The sequence below is a fragment of the Mauremys reevesii genome, linkage group 6 (assembly GCF_016161935.1).
Source record: "Mauremys reevesii isolate NIE-2019 linkage group 6, ASM1616193v1, whole genome shotgun sequence".
In the NCBI taxonomy this organism is placed as follows: domain Eukaryota; kingdom Metazoa; phylum Chordata; order Testudines; family Geoemydidae; genus Mauremys; species Mauremys reevesii.
The window spans coordinates 94,258,514-94,278,841 of NC_052628.1; the positions used below are offsets into that span (position 1 = coordinate 94,258,514).

The following is a 20,328-nucleotide window of genomic DNA, read 5'->3' on the forward strand; positions in this document are numbered from 1 at the left end:
AAAGGAGATTAAACACTCTTTTCTTTTATGATGGGAGTGATCAGCAACTTTTGTTAACTCTGTAATGTTTTCCTAAATTATTTTTTATTGTCTGAAAATGATGGCCCTGTCTCAGTCCCTTCAGTCTCAGTCCCTGCAGCTGCCAGCCAAACCCACTTGATCAAGGGCTTTGAAGTGTAGGCACTGCAGACAGCCAAATATCAGCTGTCTGGAAGGTTACCACGTGGAGGTATTTAGTAGCACCACTGACTTGATTTGGACGGGAATATTTTTCAAGGAAGTATGTACTTATGGTTAAAGTGTGTGTGTGTGTGTGTGTGTGTGTGTGTGTGTGTGTGTGTGTGTGTGTGTGTGTGTGTGTGTGTGTGTGTGTGTGTGTGTGTAAAAACAGGTGCCAAGCCTCTTAGTTCTACTTCTCCTCTTCCATACAAAAGAGTTTAAACATTAACTGTAATGATGGTGATGGACAATTAACATAAGTACCATCACCCTTACTGTTAATCTCATCTCATGAATGAAAAATGAGCACAACTTCATTTTAAAAATAGGTGTTAAAGGTAGGAAAGATTGGGAGTGGGGGTTGTGTAAATATTTCAAACCAGCTATTTTTTAAAGTGTGAATATTCAGGCTCTGGTTCCTCAGGAAACTCAGCGTGTAAGTAGGGTAGAGGAAACCACTTTGGGCTCAACCGGAGGCCTGCCTGACCAGGGGTGTCCTTGAACAGACTTCTGCCATCACCAAAGCCTGCTACTCACCCTCCCACTCAGCTGGCTCAGGAGTGGGTGTGCAAGGGTGGGGAACGAGCAAAGGTTTGGCTCTTCCCTATCCCCTGTCTCCCAACATATCAGCTGTGCCAACTGCTTCCCCTGGGAGCAAAAAAACTATATTTCCATGAGTTATCCCAAAGATTTCTCTATTGGGTAATATGGTGGCACTAACACAGACTTCATTCCCTCCTGTTGAAATTAGTTGCTATACCAATGATGTCTGCACAATTGATAGGCATGTTGGGAGCCACTTCCACCCATATAGCTGGTCCTAGTGTGGGTGAACGGCGTGACGTTCCTCAGTAAGATCTTGCATACCACAGTAATGGGCACAGTATAAAAACAGACAGATAAGTAGATAACTGTATGTTAATTAAAAGTCCCTCTTTTCCCAAGAAGACATCTACACCCAAGAGCTTTTTCACTTAACCTCATTGACTCCAGTGGCCACATTTATGAAATGAGGAATTGCTCAGCCCCTGCTTTATTTGCCCTCATATAGTATTGATGAACCTTCTTCTTTGTCCATTTATTTTTTGCAGTAGACATTTGCAGTATTTTTCAGTACAAAGAATTCAAAAGTCTGGGGGAAGGGCTTTGAGGTCTTAGGCTGCCAATACTGAAATATCCTTGGAATTTCTAAATATCACAGATGACAATTTCCTAGCTCAAGAAGTGTGCAACCAACATGAGGGAACTCTGTGTTAGACCTCATCTTCACAGATAAACAGGAACTGATTACAAAAATAAAAATTAATGGTCGCTTAGGTGCAAGTATCGTGACTTGATCACATTTATAATATGCAACAGAATAAAGTCTAAATCAGTAATATATATACTTGGTGCTTTAAAAGGGCCAGTTTCACAAAGCTGAAAACAATTATGAGCCAAAATCAGCTGTGAGGAAAAATTTAATCAGAAAAATGTGAATTATAATTAGGAATCGTTTAAGAATACTTCACTAGATGTCCAGAATGCCACAATTGAGGAAGAAGGCTGAATTGTTTAAAACACTGATCTAGTTTAGAGGGGAAGTGAAGGTAGCTATAAAAAAAATGTAAAAATGTATAACAAATGGAAGAAAGGGAAAGTATAGTAGTGAATATAATTAGGAAGCTCGGAATTGTGGAAAATGTATAAGGGAAGCAAAGGGACACAAGGAGGAATCTATAGTCAGCAGATTTAAAGGACAATAAGTAGGCAGTATATGAGGAACAAAGGAATCCTGACAATAATATTGGTCCATTACTAGATGGAAATGGTAGAATTATTATTAAATGTTTCTGTTCTATATTTGGGAAAAAACTGATGATGTAGTCCCATTATATGATGCTGATAATACTCTTTCCATTCCATTAGTATCTCAGGAGTATGTTATCTGGCATCTACTTAAGTTTGACATTTTTAAATCAGCAGTTATATCGTGTATCTAAGCATTTTAAAAGACCTGGCTGAGGTCTTTTAAATGCTGGACCATTAATGTTGATTTCAATAAGTCTTGAAGGATTGGGGGAAATTTCAGAAGATTGGAAGAAAGCCAATGTTGTGTCAATATTTAAAAAGGGTAAATGAGATGACCTGGGTAATTATAGGCCTATCAGTCTAACATCAAAACAGAGCAAGATAACGGAGCAGCTGATACTGGACTCAGTCAATAAAGTATTAAAGGAGGGTAATATAATGAATGCCAATCAACATGGGTTTATGGAAAATAGATCCTGTCACACTATCTTGATATCTGTTTTTGATGAGATTATAAATTTGGTTGATAAAGATAATAGTGTTGATATAATATACTTAGATTTCTCTAAGGCATTTGACTTGGTACCAAACAACATTTTGATTAAAAAACTAAAATGATATAAAATTAACATTGCACACATTAAATAGATTAAAAGCTGGCTAACTGATAAGTTCTCAAAATGTAATTGTAAAAGGGGAATCATTGTCAAGCATGAGTGTTTCTAGTGGAGTCCCACGGGAATCTGTTCTTGGACCTCTGCTATTTAACATTTTTATCAGTTGACCTGGAAAAAATCATAATATCTTCACTGACACAAAACTTGGAGGAGTGGTTAATAATGAAGTGGACAAGTCACTGAACAGAGTGATCTGGATTATTTGGTGAACTGGGCACAAGCAAACAATATGCGTTTTAATATGCCTAAATGTCAATGTGTATATCTGGAGCAAAGACTGTAGGCCATACTTCCACAATGGAGGCCTCTGTCATGGGAACCAGTGACTCTGAAAAAGATTTGCTGAACATGTGCTCCCAGTGTGACAGCCCAAAGGTCTAATGCAATCCTTGGATGCATAAACAGGGGAGTCTCAAATAGGAGTAAAGAGGTTATTTTACCAGTATTTGGCACTGCTAGAACCTGTGTCCAGTTCTCATGCTCACAATTCAAGAAGGATATTGATAGATTAAAGAGGGCTCAGAGAAGAGCCACTAGTATGATTAAAGGATTAGAAAACATGCCTTTTAGTCATAGACTCAAGGAGCCCAATCTGTTTAGTTTAACAAAGAGAAGGACTTGATTACAGTGTATAAGTAACTACACGGGGAACAAATATTTAATAATGGTCTAGCAGAGGAAAGTATAACACAATCCGCTGGCTGGAAGTTGAAGCTAGATAAATTCAGACTGGAAATAATGCAAAAAAATTTATCAATGAGGGTAATTAGCCATTGGAACAATGAACCAAGGGTTGTGGTGGATTCTCCATCACTGACAATCTTTAAATCAAGATTTGATGTTTTTCTAAAAGATCTGCTCTAGGAATTATCGTGTGGAAGTTCTATGGCCTGTGTTACACAGGAAGTGTAACATCATAATGACAAGATCATAACAATGGTCCCTTCTGGCCTTGGAATGCATGAATCTGTTATACACTGTGAAGTCTTTTTTGGTATGTTTTATTCTGAAAATGTTAGCTGCCCAATCACTTAGAAGAGCCATGTTTTAGCTCTTAGAATGCACGTTTCCATTCCATGTGCACTTGCATTTGGGGCTAAAGGGAAAGGAGAGTGTAAGAATAAGAGTTCATTGCACACTCATTATGCATTGCAGGATTTTCCTTTGAAGAACCTTCTTCAGTTGGCCGTTTCAGCCAGCCTTAGATATTGCCATATTTGGAATTTGTGATCTTTAAGTATAGATCGGTTTTATACTTTGAACTGTCATTTGTTTAACAAGGTTTTGTGGGGGGCGGGGGGGGGAATGTTAGATGCAATCCTTTGAGTTCTAGTTTGGCATTGATTGGAAGCTGGTTTCATAAACTTTCTGCAAAGTGTAGCTAGAAAGACTTACACCATGCCTTGTCACGTTAGAGATTAAAACAGCATTTATGTTTTTTCTGAGGTTTTGTCTGTAGTACTGTCTGTGGTAGCAGTCTAACCTGATTTATCAATACAAAATGTTGTGATTTAAAAGTACTCGCTCCCATACCATTCTCCTTCCACTGCCTCCACCAAACAAATCTACCAAAGATATAGATTTGTAGCAGCTGTAACAGATGGTCACTGATGTTTGCAGTCCCTTCTAATTAATCAACATCCAATTGCAAGCTCCTGTTTTGATTGGAACTAAAAAAAATTCACAGATGATTAACAGGTCAGTGAGTGAAACTTTCAGTGCAAGCCGTGAAGCTGCTTATTACTAAGCCCTTTTAAGTACTAAACATTTTAAGTTCTTTATTTAAAAAAAAAATCAAAAGTAACTTTCTACCCTTCAAGAGCAGGTATGTGAAATCATTGACATGCCTTAGACAATGGGATCAAGTTCATATTCGCAGGACTATCACTTTAAAATGTCAAAAGTGAAAGTTTGCAGGATGAGGGAGAAAATCTGTCACACATTTCATGGCCTCCATATCTTTTATACATCTGGGTTCAATTACTGATTCACCTAAAATTAGGAAAGATAACATTTTTAAGCTGCCTTCTGAGATGTTGAACTTAATTATTAGGTATGACAGGAAATTGAATTTCTCCCAGAAAGGGAATTGTTTACTGTGAACAGTCTGCTGCATGATGGTTTTTCCACTTTAAAACTGCTAGTGTTAGAGATATGAGGAGTCCACGGTCATGACTGCTCTATGGGCTTCATTGTCCCTGGTTCTGTGCGGGTGTGCAGAAGGAATGGAGCAAGGAGCTATCCCCTCTTCTGCTTTGCACCCTGCTCAAGGGCCAGGGATGACTTTAGCCCCTGGGGTTGGAGAAGTATAGGGATTTCTCCCTCCTTGCACAAATTACCCCAAGAATGGAGGGAAGAGTTGGCCGGCTGCACAGGAGGAACATACTGCACCGTCTGAGAGAGAATGAGGCAACATCCACACTCCCCCTGTGCACAAGGAAACAAGGAAGGGATTGTACCAGCATCTAAATGCCACAGCCTGGCCCTGTGTAAATTGCAAAAGCCCAGTGAGTCAGCCACCTTCAGAATGTGTCTGTAGTTGCGGTTGTGAGGCATTTGAATAATCAGAGATATCACATTTCTGGCTTCTTCAACCTTCTAACATTTGTTTGCAGGTTCATGGTAAAGGACTGGGTTGAATTAAAGCAGGTGACCAAAGGGCAGTCTGTAAGGCAGTTGCACTCCATGGAGTTTTACAGTGTCTGGGCTACCCAGTTCTTGATGAAGCAATGCATGCTGGGATCTGTAGTCTCCATTGGCCATGTCTGCAATGAAGATCTGAACAGCTGCAATATGTTCTATTTTGTGCAAATTAGGTATAGCCCTTATTGCCAGAATAGCTCTTGGCTCCTGAGCAAAAGGAATGAAGCAGAGGAAATGAAGCAATAGCCTTTAGCTGATGACTGCAATGACTAATGATGCCATTCTGTTAGCCAAACAGCAATGTGCTATGTGGCGATTGTAACCATTCTGTTTACATCTGACAGTGAGCCACTTATATGGATTTGGACTGATGGATGCTGAAGCTATGGTGATGGAAGCAGAAAAATGGACAACAGTCCCTCAACAGCATGTGTGTGTGGAAAGCACGGATCACCAAGCCAAGTAATACACAGTATAATCACTGGTTCCTATATTTACATGTAAAGGAATTGATACAATATACCTTTCCTTGTGCTCTCTTTGATTTGCCCATGTGAAAGCTATCCTGCCCTTGATACATCATAGAACTGTAGGGCTGGAAGGGACATCGAGAGCTCATCTAGTCAAGCCCCACAACCTGGGGGAAGTTTGTTTTCTCACTGTATGTGCCCAGCCTGTTCTATGGCTACACAGAAAATATCAGTCTCCAGGCCTACTTCCAAAATGAAAAATGTATTTCATGGGCTAGATCCTCAGCTGCTGAAAATTGGCACACTTCCGGGAAGCTATGCCAGTTTATACCAGATGAGGATCTGATCCACTGCTTGTTAATGATATTCAATATCTAATACATAGTAGCCAAAATTATTTAAGCAACAACCATGGAGCCAGGCATTTCTGTGAATTAACAAACTGTAATCCTGTGACATTCTCTGATGCCATCAGCAAATCTCAGCTGGTCACTAAGATTATGCTAACTGAGATGCCTGGTAGGTAACTAAGATAATGCTAAAGTTTTATTTTTTAAACTAAAAAATAGTAGTCTGACACTGACCAATAAATGTCATACAAGGATGATTTGGTTCCATTCTCCAGAGAGCAAGCCTGAAACAACTTTGTTGTTGGTATATGTTTATGTTACAGAACAATTCGGCCCGACAGCCAGGTCCACTCAGTATACAAAGCTACTGGCTGTTCAGATAATTCCAACCACCATGTGATCTACTTGGAGCACGTGGTTGTGCGCATCACTATTACCCATCCTCGGCGTGGAGACTTGGCAATTTTCCTAACCTCTCCTTCTGGAACAAAGTCGCAGCTATTGGCTAACAGGTACAGTAACCCTATTCAACTTTGCACTCCAGTCAGAGCTCAGAGCTGGGGTGAGATTGTAGCTTACATAGAGAGGAATCAAATAATTGTTGTTGGTGTGTTAACAGTCATAGGCACCTAATTACTTGGGGGAGGGGAGTGGAAGGGATGGGGGAAATGAAGCAGTAATTAGCTCTGAGGACTGTAGTCATTATCAGAGGGGTAGCCGTGTTAGTCTGGTTCTGTAGAAGCAGCAAAGAATCCTGTGGCACCTTATAGACTAACAGATGTTTTGTAGCATGAGCTTTCGTGGGTGAACATCCTTGCTTGCATCCGAAGAAGTGGGTGTTCACCCACGAAAGCTCATGCTACAAAACATCTGTTAGTCTATAAGGTGCCACAGGATTCTTTGCTGCTTCTGTAGTCATTATTGCATTAGTATAGGACTAGACTAGAGCAAAGCTGTTATAGAGTGTCATCTTTACAGAAGAAAGCAGAGTTTTTTGACAGAACCCCTCCCAACTGTGAGCTCAGCACAGAAGCAAAGGAAATTTTGATAGTCTGAGTGTTATAGGAGGGTAGCTGAATGGGGGAAAGTCTTCTATAGACAATTAATACATAATTGTTCATCCCTCCTTCCTTAACACTTCCTCCCAAATAATAAACATAGGACAAAGTGGCCTAATTCCTCTGTAATTGTTTTCCTCATCAATTCCCCTTCCATTTTTCCTTTTGCCAGAGTATATAGAAGTGGTCTCCTCCAGCCACAAAAGGCTCTTGACAGAATAAGAAGGAAAACATGGTTATTGTTATGAGCGGGCATGGCACTGTTGATCATAAAAAATTGTTGACACTCATATGAGATTTTTTAATGGGCATCTCTCAAGTGGACCCACATTCCTATCTCACTGTTTCCGTAGAGTTGTGATGGACACCTGCTGTTTGTTTCTAGGCCTCTATCATGCAGCGATCCACAATGCTCAGTCTCTCTCCCTTCCTCTTTCAGCTCTATATGAGACTGCTTAGAGAAACTGGGACACACCTTATCCAGATCCGACAGAGTGTCTCATTCTCTGAGACAGCTCCTCCATCACCAGGATGCCCCAATGCCTAGAAGTGATGTGTATCACTATCACTTACCCTCAGCATCCATCAACAGATGGAAGAAGAGCAGTTGTCTTAAACCCAGCTCATGAATAATGTCAGTTGGAAGGGGACACTCTTTAGAGACCCTGCCAGTACCTTATCCTCACCAAAACTTTAACTACCAATCAATGGTCCAGGGAATCTCATCAGATCACAGATTTTCAAAATGGAGTGGCACCTCAGGGTCCTCCTCAAACTCCTTGCTAGTCCCAGCCATGCAAATAGCCACAGTGGCAAGGAATGCTTTCTTGCATCTCCAGCTGGCCAGAAAAATGTGCCCTTTCTTCTCATGCAAGGATAATCAACACTTTTGCCTGGTGACTCACCACATTAGTCTGCTGTAGTTCTACATAGGGTTGAATGCAGCTATCTCACAAAGACTGAATTTAGTGCAGCATGTTGCCTTAGCAACAACAACCAAAACTAGCACATCACACCTGTGCTTTGTGAACTCCATCAGGTCCTCATTCATTTCAGAAAAAAAATGTGAAGTCCCAATCATTATCTGCAAAGCCTTTAACAAATTGGAACCTGGCTACTTCAGGGACGGCCTCAGAAGTCCTGGTCTTCCAGGACAGCTGAGCTCCACTGGGACAACACAGCTATAAAGAACCAGGGGTCAACTCTTTGACCTGGGCAACAGAGCATTCGTAGTGGCAGAACAGATGCTGTGGAGCTCCTTGATAGAAGAGATAGATTGACTCCAAACATGATTTTGTTCAGATTGAAGTGTAAGACCCATCTTCTCACTAAAATCTTTCCCCAAGTAGAATCTTTTATGCCCATAAATACTTTTTAAAAAATCCTTCAAGCATATAAGTTCACACATGGAATAGAGAGGGAAATCACCATTTGTTCTGAAATCTTTAGCTTCTTCACAGTATTTCCAGTGTTGAGATACCATCATTATCAATGCCTTAGAAATAACATTGACAGGTACATGTGCCATACAGAACCTTCTTCTTTGTTGACCTGTACAGAGACAGATTCTGTCCATCTAGACAGTTGCAATTTTGAGTTTGATTTTCTGCTTGGAGGAGGCTTTCTTTACTCTTCTATCCTGTTTTTGTGCAGTGGTTCTTCCATGAAAGCTTCAAGATGAACATTTTTAAAGCAGTCCAAATAAATATATCCAAATAAAATAAGTTGGTATAAACCCTTGGGTTTTACTAGAGCTCACTTTAGGATCCAGCCTTTCATGTGTTGCAGCTGACTCATTACCGGTGGGAGATAAAGACATTCCAGTGTTCACAGCTCACCTCTTGTGATGATTGATATGTGGAAAAGGTACAGAATTTAATGCAATCATCCTATTTATAGCCCTTGCTCCTTAAAAGGCAGTCATTTTCTGAGCTTGCAAGTGAAACAGAAATGATGCAAAAGATATATATAGATATATATAGATATAGATATATGTGTGTGTGTGTAAAGCATGGAAATGTGAGGCTGCTTCTCATCGTGCACTGTTATCTGAATGCTACCCTCAAAACAAAGATTGAAAGGCCTTTTATGTTCAGCTCTTTTCCAGAAACAAATTATTCATGAAAGAGCAAATATTATCACACACAGACACACCAAAAATCCCTTTCACATGCAGGCTTCTGAAATATATTAGCTTGCCAATCAGATTCAGTTAACATCAGTTCACAGCTCTAGGATTCTAATAACAAATAATAGATGTATTTTGGGGAAGCCAGGACTGGCAAATGAACTACAGCCCCTAACAATCCTTTCCTTACAGTAGAGTTCAAAAGTGGGTGGATACAGTGTTTTCAGATTATGGGAAGGCTTGTTTATTTTCTTTTAATCGGCAAAGAATAAACCGTACAATTTAGGGACAGTGCATATTAGTGATTCGAGTGTGTATTTTTAAATGTCATTTTGTCATACAGGAACGAGTTGTTTTTGTTATTATTTAACAGCTTTAGTTAGGACAAAGAGAAGCAATGCTTGTTTTTCCCTAAGATAGTCATAGGTGTGCCAGAATAAATCCGTGCAAGTGCACAGGTAATACAAGGATGCCTTGGCAGCAAATCATTTGGGGGGTTTTCTACAGACAGAGGCTGCCATACATTGCTGCTACCTGACTGAGACACTTTTCTCAGACTTACAAGACCTTTAGATGCACACAGACATGATTAATAGCAGCAATACCAGCTGTTTCACTGAACCCAGGAAAAATCTCATTGCTTCACCATTATTCATCTGGTTTTAATTTGAAACAGTTTACTGGTGAAATATCTTAGAAGTGCAGATGTACATTTTACATGTGTGCCACTCTTATCCACCAGATCTAGAAGAAGAGTCACTGCATAGTTTCTGTTGCATTAATGAGTAGATTCCCCAGACAATATCTGTTGTTTTTTCCCCCTGAATATTTTGTTCTTAATGTTGGCATCCCCCAAAATGACGTCAGGAAAAAAACTCGTTAGTCAGAGGTGCTATGGATTCCTTCATGGGCATTTGGTGGATTACACTGTCACTGGCTTCAGCTTCTTGTGCATTCTTCAAAAACTGCATTACAGGGAACATCTGCTTTGCTGTTTGGAAAGTGCTAAACATGATTAAATTGGATGTACTGCAAAAGCGGAAAATACAGGCTCAGAGAATGCAGGCTGGGGTGAGGCTGAGGCTCAGCTAGTCATAATAACTACATTTGGACCAAAGCAGAACAGAATCCCCTTTTCAAAACAATTGCCCATTGGATTTGGCAACTCACACCGAATAGTTTTGAGAGACCAAGACTTGTCCCAATACACACTCAAATCAAGAGGCCACAGAGGACCATCTAGATGGAAAGAACACAGAGAGGGACTAGTATGCCATGGGCTCACTTATCTCCCACCAAAGTCACCGCTTCGTTTACATTGCATCCTTTACATTTAAAACAGCTGCTGCCCGTTAGAACTACGTAGCTGAATGCCTTTTAACCATACGGTGGCAAAATTCCAGACCCTTATCTTCATCTGCTTACATCTCAATGACATTCATAGTACCACTTCCCAACAACAAGAGGATGTGCTTTCCATTGCTATCTTTTCCTCTAATGAAATCTTTGACATCAGTAAATTTTGTTAATAAAATCCTCTGCCAAAAACTCTCCTCTCTGACTAAATATGAGGTCCTGTAATCTGGTGTCACTTGCAATATCACTTAATAAAAATTCTTGGTGATTAGAAATGGAAGAGGAAGCCTTTCCTTTATATAGAGCTATTTAGATTTCTGGACTGTCCCATCTGTCATTAACATATTAAAATCTATTCTGGAAATACTTCATAAAGTGTTACATTTTCGAGGTAAATTAAAAAAAAGTGGAGAGGACAACCCCACTTTTGATGTTGAGCCACAGCACCCAGAACCCCTCTCCACTAACAACTAGTGCAGGGATAGGCAACCTATCGCGTGCCGAAGGCGGCATGTGAGCTGATTTTCAGTGGCTCTCACACTGCCCAGGTCCTGGCCACTGGTCCGGGGGCCTCTGCATTTTAATTTAATTTTAAATGAAGCTTCTTAAACATTTTAAAAACCTTATTTACTTTACATACAACAATAGTTTAGTTATATATTAAAGACTTATAGAAAGTGACCTTCTAAAAACGTTAAAATGTATTACTGGTACGCCAAACCTTAAATCAGAGTGAATAAATGAAGACTCGGCACACCACTTCTGAAAGGTTGCTGACCCCTGAACTAGAGTGACCCTACAGTACTGCCATCAAATACACGAGAAACAAAAGAATACAATCACCTACCTGTACCCAGCCCATGAGGATGAACCAGCATCTGGAATAATTATCTCCCATCCCCAGGCTGCTATTTTGCACTGCCTCCTTTAGCTTTGCCCCTGCCCTTCTCTCCTGCTGAATGGACATTGTGCCATTCCTTCTTCTCCATACAGTTGCCTCCCACCCCTAATTTCTTCAAAGTCCTGCACTTGCTGCTTTTCTGTGTCTGTCAGCACTGGCCTTACTGTCCTCCTTTCCCCTCTCCCCCTTCCCCCCCCCCCCCCCGCAAAAAAGAAAGACTTTGTGTGCTTCTCTTGCTGTAACTGACAGAAGAAAAAGTCTTCTGCAATGCATTATAATTGTTTCCAGCAGGCAGACAACAGATGGAAAATAAATAAGTTCAGGAGCACTGGGAATGTTAGTAATGCTAGAGACAGAAAAATAGCATCAGAAATAAATACATTTAAAATAGTGGGGGAAAGATTTTCTTTTAATCTTTCCACCGGATACTGGAGGGCCAAATTCAGTTCTTTGTGAGGAAGCAAGTGGCACCATCCTCCCTGTTATTCTAAACCCAGTCTTGGGAGATGCCCAAAGATGAGCTTGTAAGAAGGATGAAGTTCAATATATCCTACCTCTATAAAAATGCAGGCCTTTTAGATCAGGCCTGAGATTACTGCTGGATTAGTACAGGGAACCTTTGTGTTCCTCGCAATACTAGTCTACCTGTAGCTATCTATCAGCTTTTAACACTCAATACTTCATTTAATTTTTGTTTCAAATTAATTTTAGTTGAAGCTGGATTCATCCTGAAGAGTGGAACAGGTGGGAATCAGGTCAAATTTACAATCTATCTGAATGTCCCAGTAAATGGTGTTTTCAATAAATTAGGAAGGAAGAAGGGAGCTGAATTAAATTTTGTGATATCAAGGGATAGCTCTGAAGGATTTTGCTCCCTCTACATGGACTTGTCTCAGCTGCTTAAGATGAATGTAGCCTTGGGATCACTAGGCCCAGTTCGTTCCTGGTATAATAGCATTGACTTCAATGGAGATTCACCAAGGGATGAATTTGACCTACCTGATGTACTGCCTTGTGCCTGTCTCCCCCACCAGCTTTCCTGTGCCTGAAACAAGTCTATATTATGGTGCTGTGTTCATTCATGGACCTGCACCAGGGGCTTCTGAAGATTTTCAGCAGATTAGATAGAAAAGTGTGTTTTTTAAACAAACAACCTTTAGCACAAATAATACCCAGGTGCAGCAGGTGGAACCTCAAGTCCTCGCATGTCTGGTCCGATGAAGATGGACCATTGCATGCTGGTACCTATAGAATCTGTGGGCAAGTTCTCTATATCAAAGATGAGGGTGGCTATAGTCAGGCCTTTTTCCTTCTATGTAGTTATATCTTTCCTGTTGTACATGCAACCATCCTATGAGCCGAGATGGCATGCTCACATTTCAGATCAAACTGTGCTTGAGTTCCATTTTGCCTCATAAATTAGCTTTAATGAATAAATGCAAGAGATGAACTTCTGGAGGTAAGATCTATAGAAAACAATGCCTTTACAGAGGGAAGATATAATCATCTACTTTCTTATGGAAAATCCCTTTAACTTAACAGATACAGGTGAGAAGGCTTTCAGAGTGCCTATCTGCTGCCAGACCACTTCTTAGGAGGATTTGTTTTCTTCATACTGTAATGCAAATAGGTGGTAGGAACTGGTTGACTGCTTTGATTAAGCTGGTTTCGGCTGTCTGGAGTTCCTCAACAGTTACTTCTCCCAGCTGACAGGCAGTTGCTGGAGCCCCTGTGGAGAACTGCTGTTCAAAGGAGTTTACCCAAACATCTGCAGGTGCAAAGCTCAAGAAGGCACTCTGCAATGTTAAAAATACTAGTTCATCTTAAGTCTTGTGCCCCATTAGCCCAGCATGCAGGGACCACTTATATGTCAAGTTGCTAATTTAGGAGGGCTGGAGTACAACATAAACAAAGAGCTCTGCGGGAGAGGACAAATCATCCCCCATCTCCAACAGCCCTCAGTCCCACTCATCAATCGTTTGGGCGTGTGTACATTTCCTGACTCTTGAAACAGTGAATTCAGTATATAGTGTATGGTTGTCTATCACATGCACTGGAACTTCAAGGATAAAAAAGGACCAAAGTAACACAAACCTATATTTATAAATTTACCTTTTTTGTTTCTCTTGTCATGATGTCTGATTGTGGTGGTACTCACCAAAGTCTAGCCCCCAGATCCATCTTCTGTTCTAGACAGGAGGGGGTTTCAGTTTGCAAACTCAAGTTAACTATGGCTTGCTGTTTTTCTCTTTGGGTTCTTGGGTTTTGTTGTTCTTATTGTTGCTTTTGTTTTTTGCATTTATCAGTTGTGAGCCGTTTACTAAAAATCTAAACTATTTTCATCCAGGAAGATCTTATAGATGTAACTGTGAGGGGCTAACCCTATGTTCCCAGTTGTGGAATGTGATTGAAAGTGGATACTCACCTGCCTCTATTTCTAAAATGTAGTTACAGATGAATATTTCGGTTTCTTATTATGCTGTTAAATGGAGAGGAGATACAATTGTTAGTGGTGAGGGTGGTAGAAAGAGAGACCTGCACATTTCAACATGATGATCTTGTTTTAAGGAAATAATTATTTGAGTATACTTTCTACATATGTACGTGTGTGTGTATGAATATATATTCATGTACAGTACACACTTACACATATGTGTATTATATAATTTCTCAAAGAGACCCATTATTTTTCAGTTTAAAATTAATTTAGTACTGGACATGTTCCTTTTCAGCACATAGATGTTCCATCTCTTAGTACAGGAAGTCAGGACTGCTATATCCAACCTATCTTGGCCATATTGGTATCACCAAGGTTCACATGAGTACTTAGGCAACTGGTCCCACTTTATATTAAGATTGAGTTTATAGGTTCATGAGTGATTAGTTAATGTTAGATGTATGTTACAGGCACAAGTAGAGGTGTTATAGTGGTTATAAGCACATCTATTGTTGTATATGGCTGTAAGCCACCCATTGAACTATTGGACTCTGCATTAATCCATAACAGTTGATTAGCCATTCATTAAAACAGCTATTAATCATTTACTAATTCTTTGTAAACTCTTCATAAATATACCCTTAGTATGAAGTATGACCTAGTAACTGAATCCACCTGACACATGAAAAAGTATGAGCTGGGTTTTAATGACTCAGTGCCCATAAAAAAAAATCCTACTCGGTTGTATGATTTCTTTTTGTGTGAGAGAAAAGTTCATCCTAACTTTCTGGTAAATGTTTCAGTCGATTCAGATATATGCTTCAGTGCTTACCACCCTTATATGAGAAAGACATGGACATCTTGGTATGCCACCTCCACTCTCCTTTATGTAAAATACCCTAGTAAATATGCAGATTAGCATAAAAATGCTCATACAGGAGGGCGCATATAGCACATGCACACCTGGGCCTAGGCCGTATGAACTCAGCCTTTTACAAACTCAAACTCACCATTTTGCTCCTTGCAAACCCTTTTTCTTCACTGACTCTTGTGATGTTTTCCTGTGGCTTGTTGACAGTGTGTTCATTTTTAAGAACAGGTGAGAATGAAATAGAAAAATACCATTTAAACCCCTATTTGATAAGTACTGTACCTTTCCAATAGGAGATTGGTCATCTGTTCATTCCAAAAACTATCCCCTACAATAGAAACGGTACAAAACTATTCCCCAATAACGATCCAAAACTTGACTACTTACAGCATTAATGTAGAATTCTGTAGTAAATTTTAATTAGAGATATTATTGCACATCGGGGACAAAGTCTCATTTTTGCACCCAAAAGTGACTGTGGTTTTAGACAGAATTTAAATAAGCAAACAATATGAAGACAAAACATCTGAGGTGACTGAAAATGTAATTGCCACTGATCTGAGGACAAGGTTGAAAAGTAGATTATAACCTCCTCTAAAACACAAATGCTGTGGAAAATCTTGTCCTAGTCCTTGGTAAAAATAGGCAGTAAATATCTGTGACATGTCTCTGTGAAATGTATGTGACTTAAATCCCAATAAATATAGAATTTTAAAAATAATTACATGGTATTTATATAATGCTATGTAATTTAGCTGCCATAACAATAGAGAGGACTGTTGCTGCCTTGACTGACTGACACACTGTTTAAAAATAATATACTGTGGTAGTACAAGTTGTTTACTGAGTTACTGTAAAAAATCAGCACAATATTGCATGGCAACTGTAATAAGTCTGTTGAAAACAACTTTTGCAATCATTTAAATTGAACCTACCCAGTATGTGTGTATGGAATGATAACTGGATAGGTAATCTGGATCACTGCAGTACTTGGTGTATGCTATACTAGCAAACATTTGTTTGCAAAATCTGCTGTACTCAGATACTTAAATTGATAATCACACAGAATGGGCCAAATTCTCTGCTAGTACAAATTCTGTGACATCGGTGGAATTGCACTAAAAAAAATCTGACCCAGTCAAGAATGAGAACGTAGTTTTATTTTAAAGTATATATTCCTCATTGAATGTTATCAGATATTCAGACACAAATGAGTATGACAGAAGGATGACATTTACACAAACGAGAGAAGGAAAAGTTTAGGACAAATCCTGCATGCTCCCTGCGCACATGGTTTCTTTTAAACTCCAGGGAAGTTAGGGAAATGGAGGCCTTACAGGTTTAGGACCTCTCTCTGTGAAATGAGTGAGGTTCTCAAGAGGAAAGGTAACCTTCTTTTGTGTGCCTGGAACATCTTTTAACAGTACTTCGCACAAAGTAACAGTGCTAGAATTGTGTGCAGCTTTCACAGTTTTTGCACATTGTATTCACAACTTTTTTGTAAAAAGAGGCTGAAAATACACTTAGAAACTACAGGAAAGAGTCAAGTGATTTAAAGGTTTGCTTGGGGTATTTTTAGACATTTGTCTGAATAGGTTTTTCTCTTTTAAGAGAAAATTGTGGTAAATCCATTGAATGAACGATGGTGCTATGCCAATAGTCAGCTAGTGTACAAACCTAATTTTATGAAATATACTTAAACACAGATGTGAGCCATGGAATCTCCGTACATAAAGAGTGTGAATAAAAATATATAGCTAAACACAGTATTTGTGAGTCTGGCTGTATGTGTGTGTTTCTGGGAAAGTGAGAGAGAAATCTGAAATTATATATATTCTTCCAAAGCTGAACTGTACCATATATGAGGCAGCAGTCTCTATGCAAGTGAATCTCTCATCAATAGCTTTGAGGCACCAGGCAACGTGCTGTTAACCCTGAACAAAAAGGCATGCTCTCTTGTGTCTTTTCAAAATCTCATTAATAAATTCCAGTTTTAGGCAATAAAACTTGGGTATTTCAGACCCAAGCTCCAACCTCTTCATCCAAGCCCTAAGTAATGAAACTACTGTACAACTGTTAGTAAGACAAAATCATCATATGCCAATTAGTCTCTGCATTCAAGCAAAACTAGACTCTGTCAAACCTTTGGATATAGCAATACTTAAATCATTTGAAGTTTGATACACCAATGTCTCAGCTACCTTTGTTTTGTTCACAAGCATCATGAGTACTGAATCTCTCCTGGCCCCAGCTGCTCATATTGTATTGCTCACCTAGTATTTCTTATTTTCTTAACCCCCTGTTCAGTATTTCAACCCAAAACTGGAAAAAAGAAAACTTTCCACTTAAAAAATGATGTTTGTATCTGGGTCACACTTTTAGAACAAAGGAAAGGTAGTTGTGTTCAGTGTGTACTTTTTCAGGATGTGAATTTTATTAAACTGCACTGGCAATTTTAATTTGCAGTAAATAAACTCTCATTCTCTCTTGTATTATATGAAGCAACAGCATATAGAAGAATTGTCCTCCCTCCCCCATTGACTTGTTATATACAAAATGGTCCCATCAGATATGTTTGAAATAGGTGCTGCAAAACCATAGTGATAAATTCAGTATAAATGCTTAGATTAGATACACTAATTAGTTTAAATATAATTCGTTTGTGAATGGGCACACATGAGGGCTGAGGATCACTAATGAAGGCAAGGGTTTATTTTCTTGTTCTTCTGTATATATAGTAATACTTTATTGCTTTATCTTAGGTTATTTGATCATTCCACAGAAGGTTTTAAAAACTGGGAGTTCATGACTACTCATTGCTGGGGTGAAAAAGCAGCAGGTGACTGGAAGTTGGAGATTCATGATACCCCATCTCAGCTGAGAAGTTTCAAGTCTCCAGGTATGAATCTATCCTTTAGTTAGGCTCAGTGGTTCAGAAGAATATGTTAAGTTGCATGCAGTACTTGGGCGGCTAATTCCTGTCCTCATTTACACTTGAGCAGACACACTGATTTCAGTGGGATTGCAGAGAATTGAGGGCAGAATTTGACTCCCATCTATTTGTTCTGCTTCACTTCCACACTTTTATTACTTGTTTTCTGAGACCTGTAGCTCCTTCTTATCATGAACCTACTTCTGATTTGTGTGGAAAAGAATGGCAACAATGCAGTGTTCTTGGGGGCAAACTACCACCTCCTTTTTCCCCACCATATGAAAACTTGCCATCTCAAGGCATAAGTTGCACTCCACAGCTAGACGGCACCAGGCTTGTGAGTTTTGGCAGCCAAGAGTCAGTGTTTGAAAATACAAAGGGATTTAGAGACAAATTTTCAGAAGGAGAAGCCCAAGCTTGGTATGTGCAGTTGCATGCCTGCATTTTTAAGGCAGTTAACACAATGGCATGTACAAATTGGTAAAGGCTCCCTTTTGAGCTCCTCAGATTCTAGGCCACCTGTGCATCAGGCTGATGAAGGCCACTCCCCTCGTTGTGGCTGATAAAACTGCTAGTAATCTCTGTCCACACACTTTCTCCAGTCCATGCTCACTGCACCAGCTACAAGGAGGGAAGTGGCCTTGATCAGTTCTCCACCACCAGAGAATCTCCACACACACACACACTCTCTCTCTCTCTCTCTCTACTGGGGTGAGCCTCCCATAGCCTCTACAACTGCTTTGAGGTTTTTTTGTGCTGCTATACACAAGACAAAGTGTCCCCGACCTTTTATTCTCACGCTTTTGAATCCTATTCTTGGTTACATATGTTTTTAGCCTCAGAAGATCTCCTGCTTGTAATTCCTGTTCCACACATAGGTCCCAATATGTGGTACACTAGTATATGCAAATATCCAAAAATTTCAATGCAGATAGGTCAAATAAATGAAGATTTAGGTTAGAATTTTCAGAGGGGCACAAGAGAGTTAGGTGCCAATCCCCATTGACTTGCAATATGAGATGAGTATCTTAAGTATTCTGAAAAAATCTCAGCCTTAAGCCTCATTTTCAAAAAGATATACTGCAAACAAAAAATACCACCACTATTAATGAATATAGAGTAGAATGCTTCCCTTGATATCTCACATCAAAATAAATGAGATGCCCTCAGATCAGTTGTCTGAGGGCGTTTAATTTCTGTCAAGATTTATTTCAATAAAAAAATTGAGGAAGAAAAATTACATCAGCAAGAAATCTATACTAAAAATGGTCACAAGAGTTGGAGTACAAAGAATGTATTGAAAATTATGTAACAGTAAAGCTAAATTAACACTGATAGTACAATTGAAAACACTGAGAATCAACTCAGTAAACAATATTGCAATAAAGGTGGAAAAATCTGAGTGATGACTACCTTGTGACATTTAAAAAATTTATAAAAATTCAGGATTAACTATCTAAAATCTGATCAGGGTCACCATAAAATTACCACTAGGCATGTTGGTTTAGAATTCTATAAATACAACAAAATATATTACTCTTCAGAAAACTCACAAACCATTTAGGATTTTTTTTAATTGATTTACCTAAAATCAACCCTAAATTTCAATAAGACATGTCTGATACTCAAGATAAAATATATGAAGCCATACAAATTTATTCTTGATAGTTTAACATTAGAATTTTATTTTTAAACAATTAAAAATACACTTGTTTCTGAATTAGAAAATATATAATGACACTCAAAAATCTAAACTGCTTTCACCAAATATGATGACCACCTTCATATCATCAGTACACAGGAAAAGAATAAAGAATTTTTGGCTAAGTACTAGCTACGAGGCTTGAAAATTATATGTTTAAAGTTGATTTTGTAAAAAAGTTTGTGGCTGATAACATAAGAAACATATTAAATATCTCCAAATTCAGCCTGGTCAGAAAGTCCCATTAGTAGTTTTGATATCAGATGTAGAGATGGCCTTTTGTCCTGTGGACTGGAACAGTGTTTTTTTCTTTCTTGGTTGAAATGGATTTGGCTTAAGATACTTAAATTGGAATAATGCACCTTCTTCTTCGAGTGCTTGCTCATGTCAATTCTAATTAGGTGTGCACGCACCGCGTGCACAGCAGCTGGAAGGTTTTTCCCATAGCAGCATCTACTGGGTCGGCCTGGGCACCCCCTGGGGTCACGCCTTCATGGTGCTCAATATAGGGCCCTGCCAACCCGCCACCCCCTCAGTTCCTTCTTACCAGCTGGGTTTATGGATTTAGAAGACTAACTTTAGGCACCCAGTTTTGAAGGGCTTGGCTACAGCACTCTAGAGGTCTGAAGCAAAATACAGTCTGCTTCAGTTTTTCAGTCATCACTCAGCTTTCTCTGGTCTGATTATCTTCTCACACCAGTTTTCACTGGTGTCATTCCATTGGCTTCAATGGAGTTCCTCCTTTTATCAGGTTATTAAAAAGGAAGCCCATAAAGTCAATGGTTGGCAACTT

At 39.3% G+C, this 20,328-nt stretch overlaps 1 protein-coding gene across 5 annotated transcripts in view; it reads left to right on the top strand.

The window, feature by feature from the left end:
• The window catches only part of PCSK5 (proprotein convertase subtilisin/kexin type 5), a 285,728-nt gene that overhangs the window by 181,672 nt on the left and 83,728 nt on the right, over positions 1-20,328 (top strand). For all 5 annotated transcript variants that reach the window (XM_039544180.1, XM_039544177.1, XM_039544178.1 and 2 more), the window contains exons 11-13: positions 5,675-5,792; positions 6,474-6,662; positions 17,664-17,800. In XM_039544180.1, the coding sequence (XP_039400114.1) occupies positions 5,675-5,792; positions 6,474-6,662; positions 17,664-17,800 (444 nt within the window). The remainder of the gene's footprint in view (positions 1-5,674; positions 5,793-6,473; positions 6,663-17,663; positions 17,801-20,328) is intronic.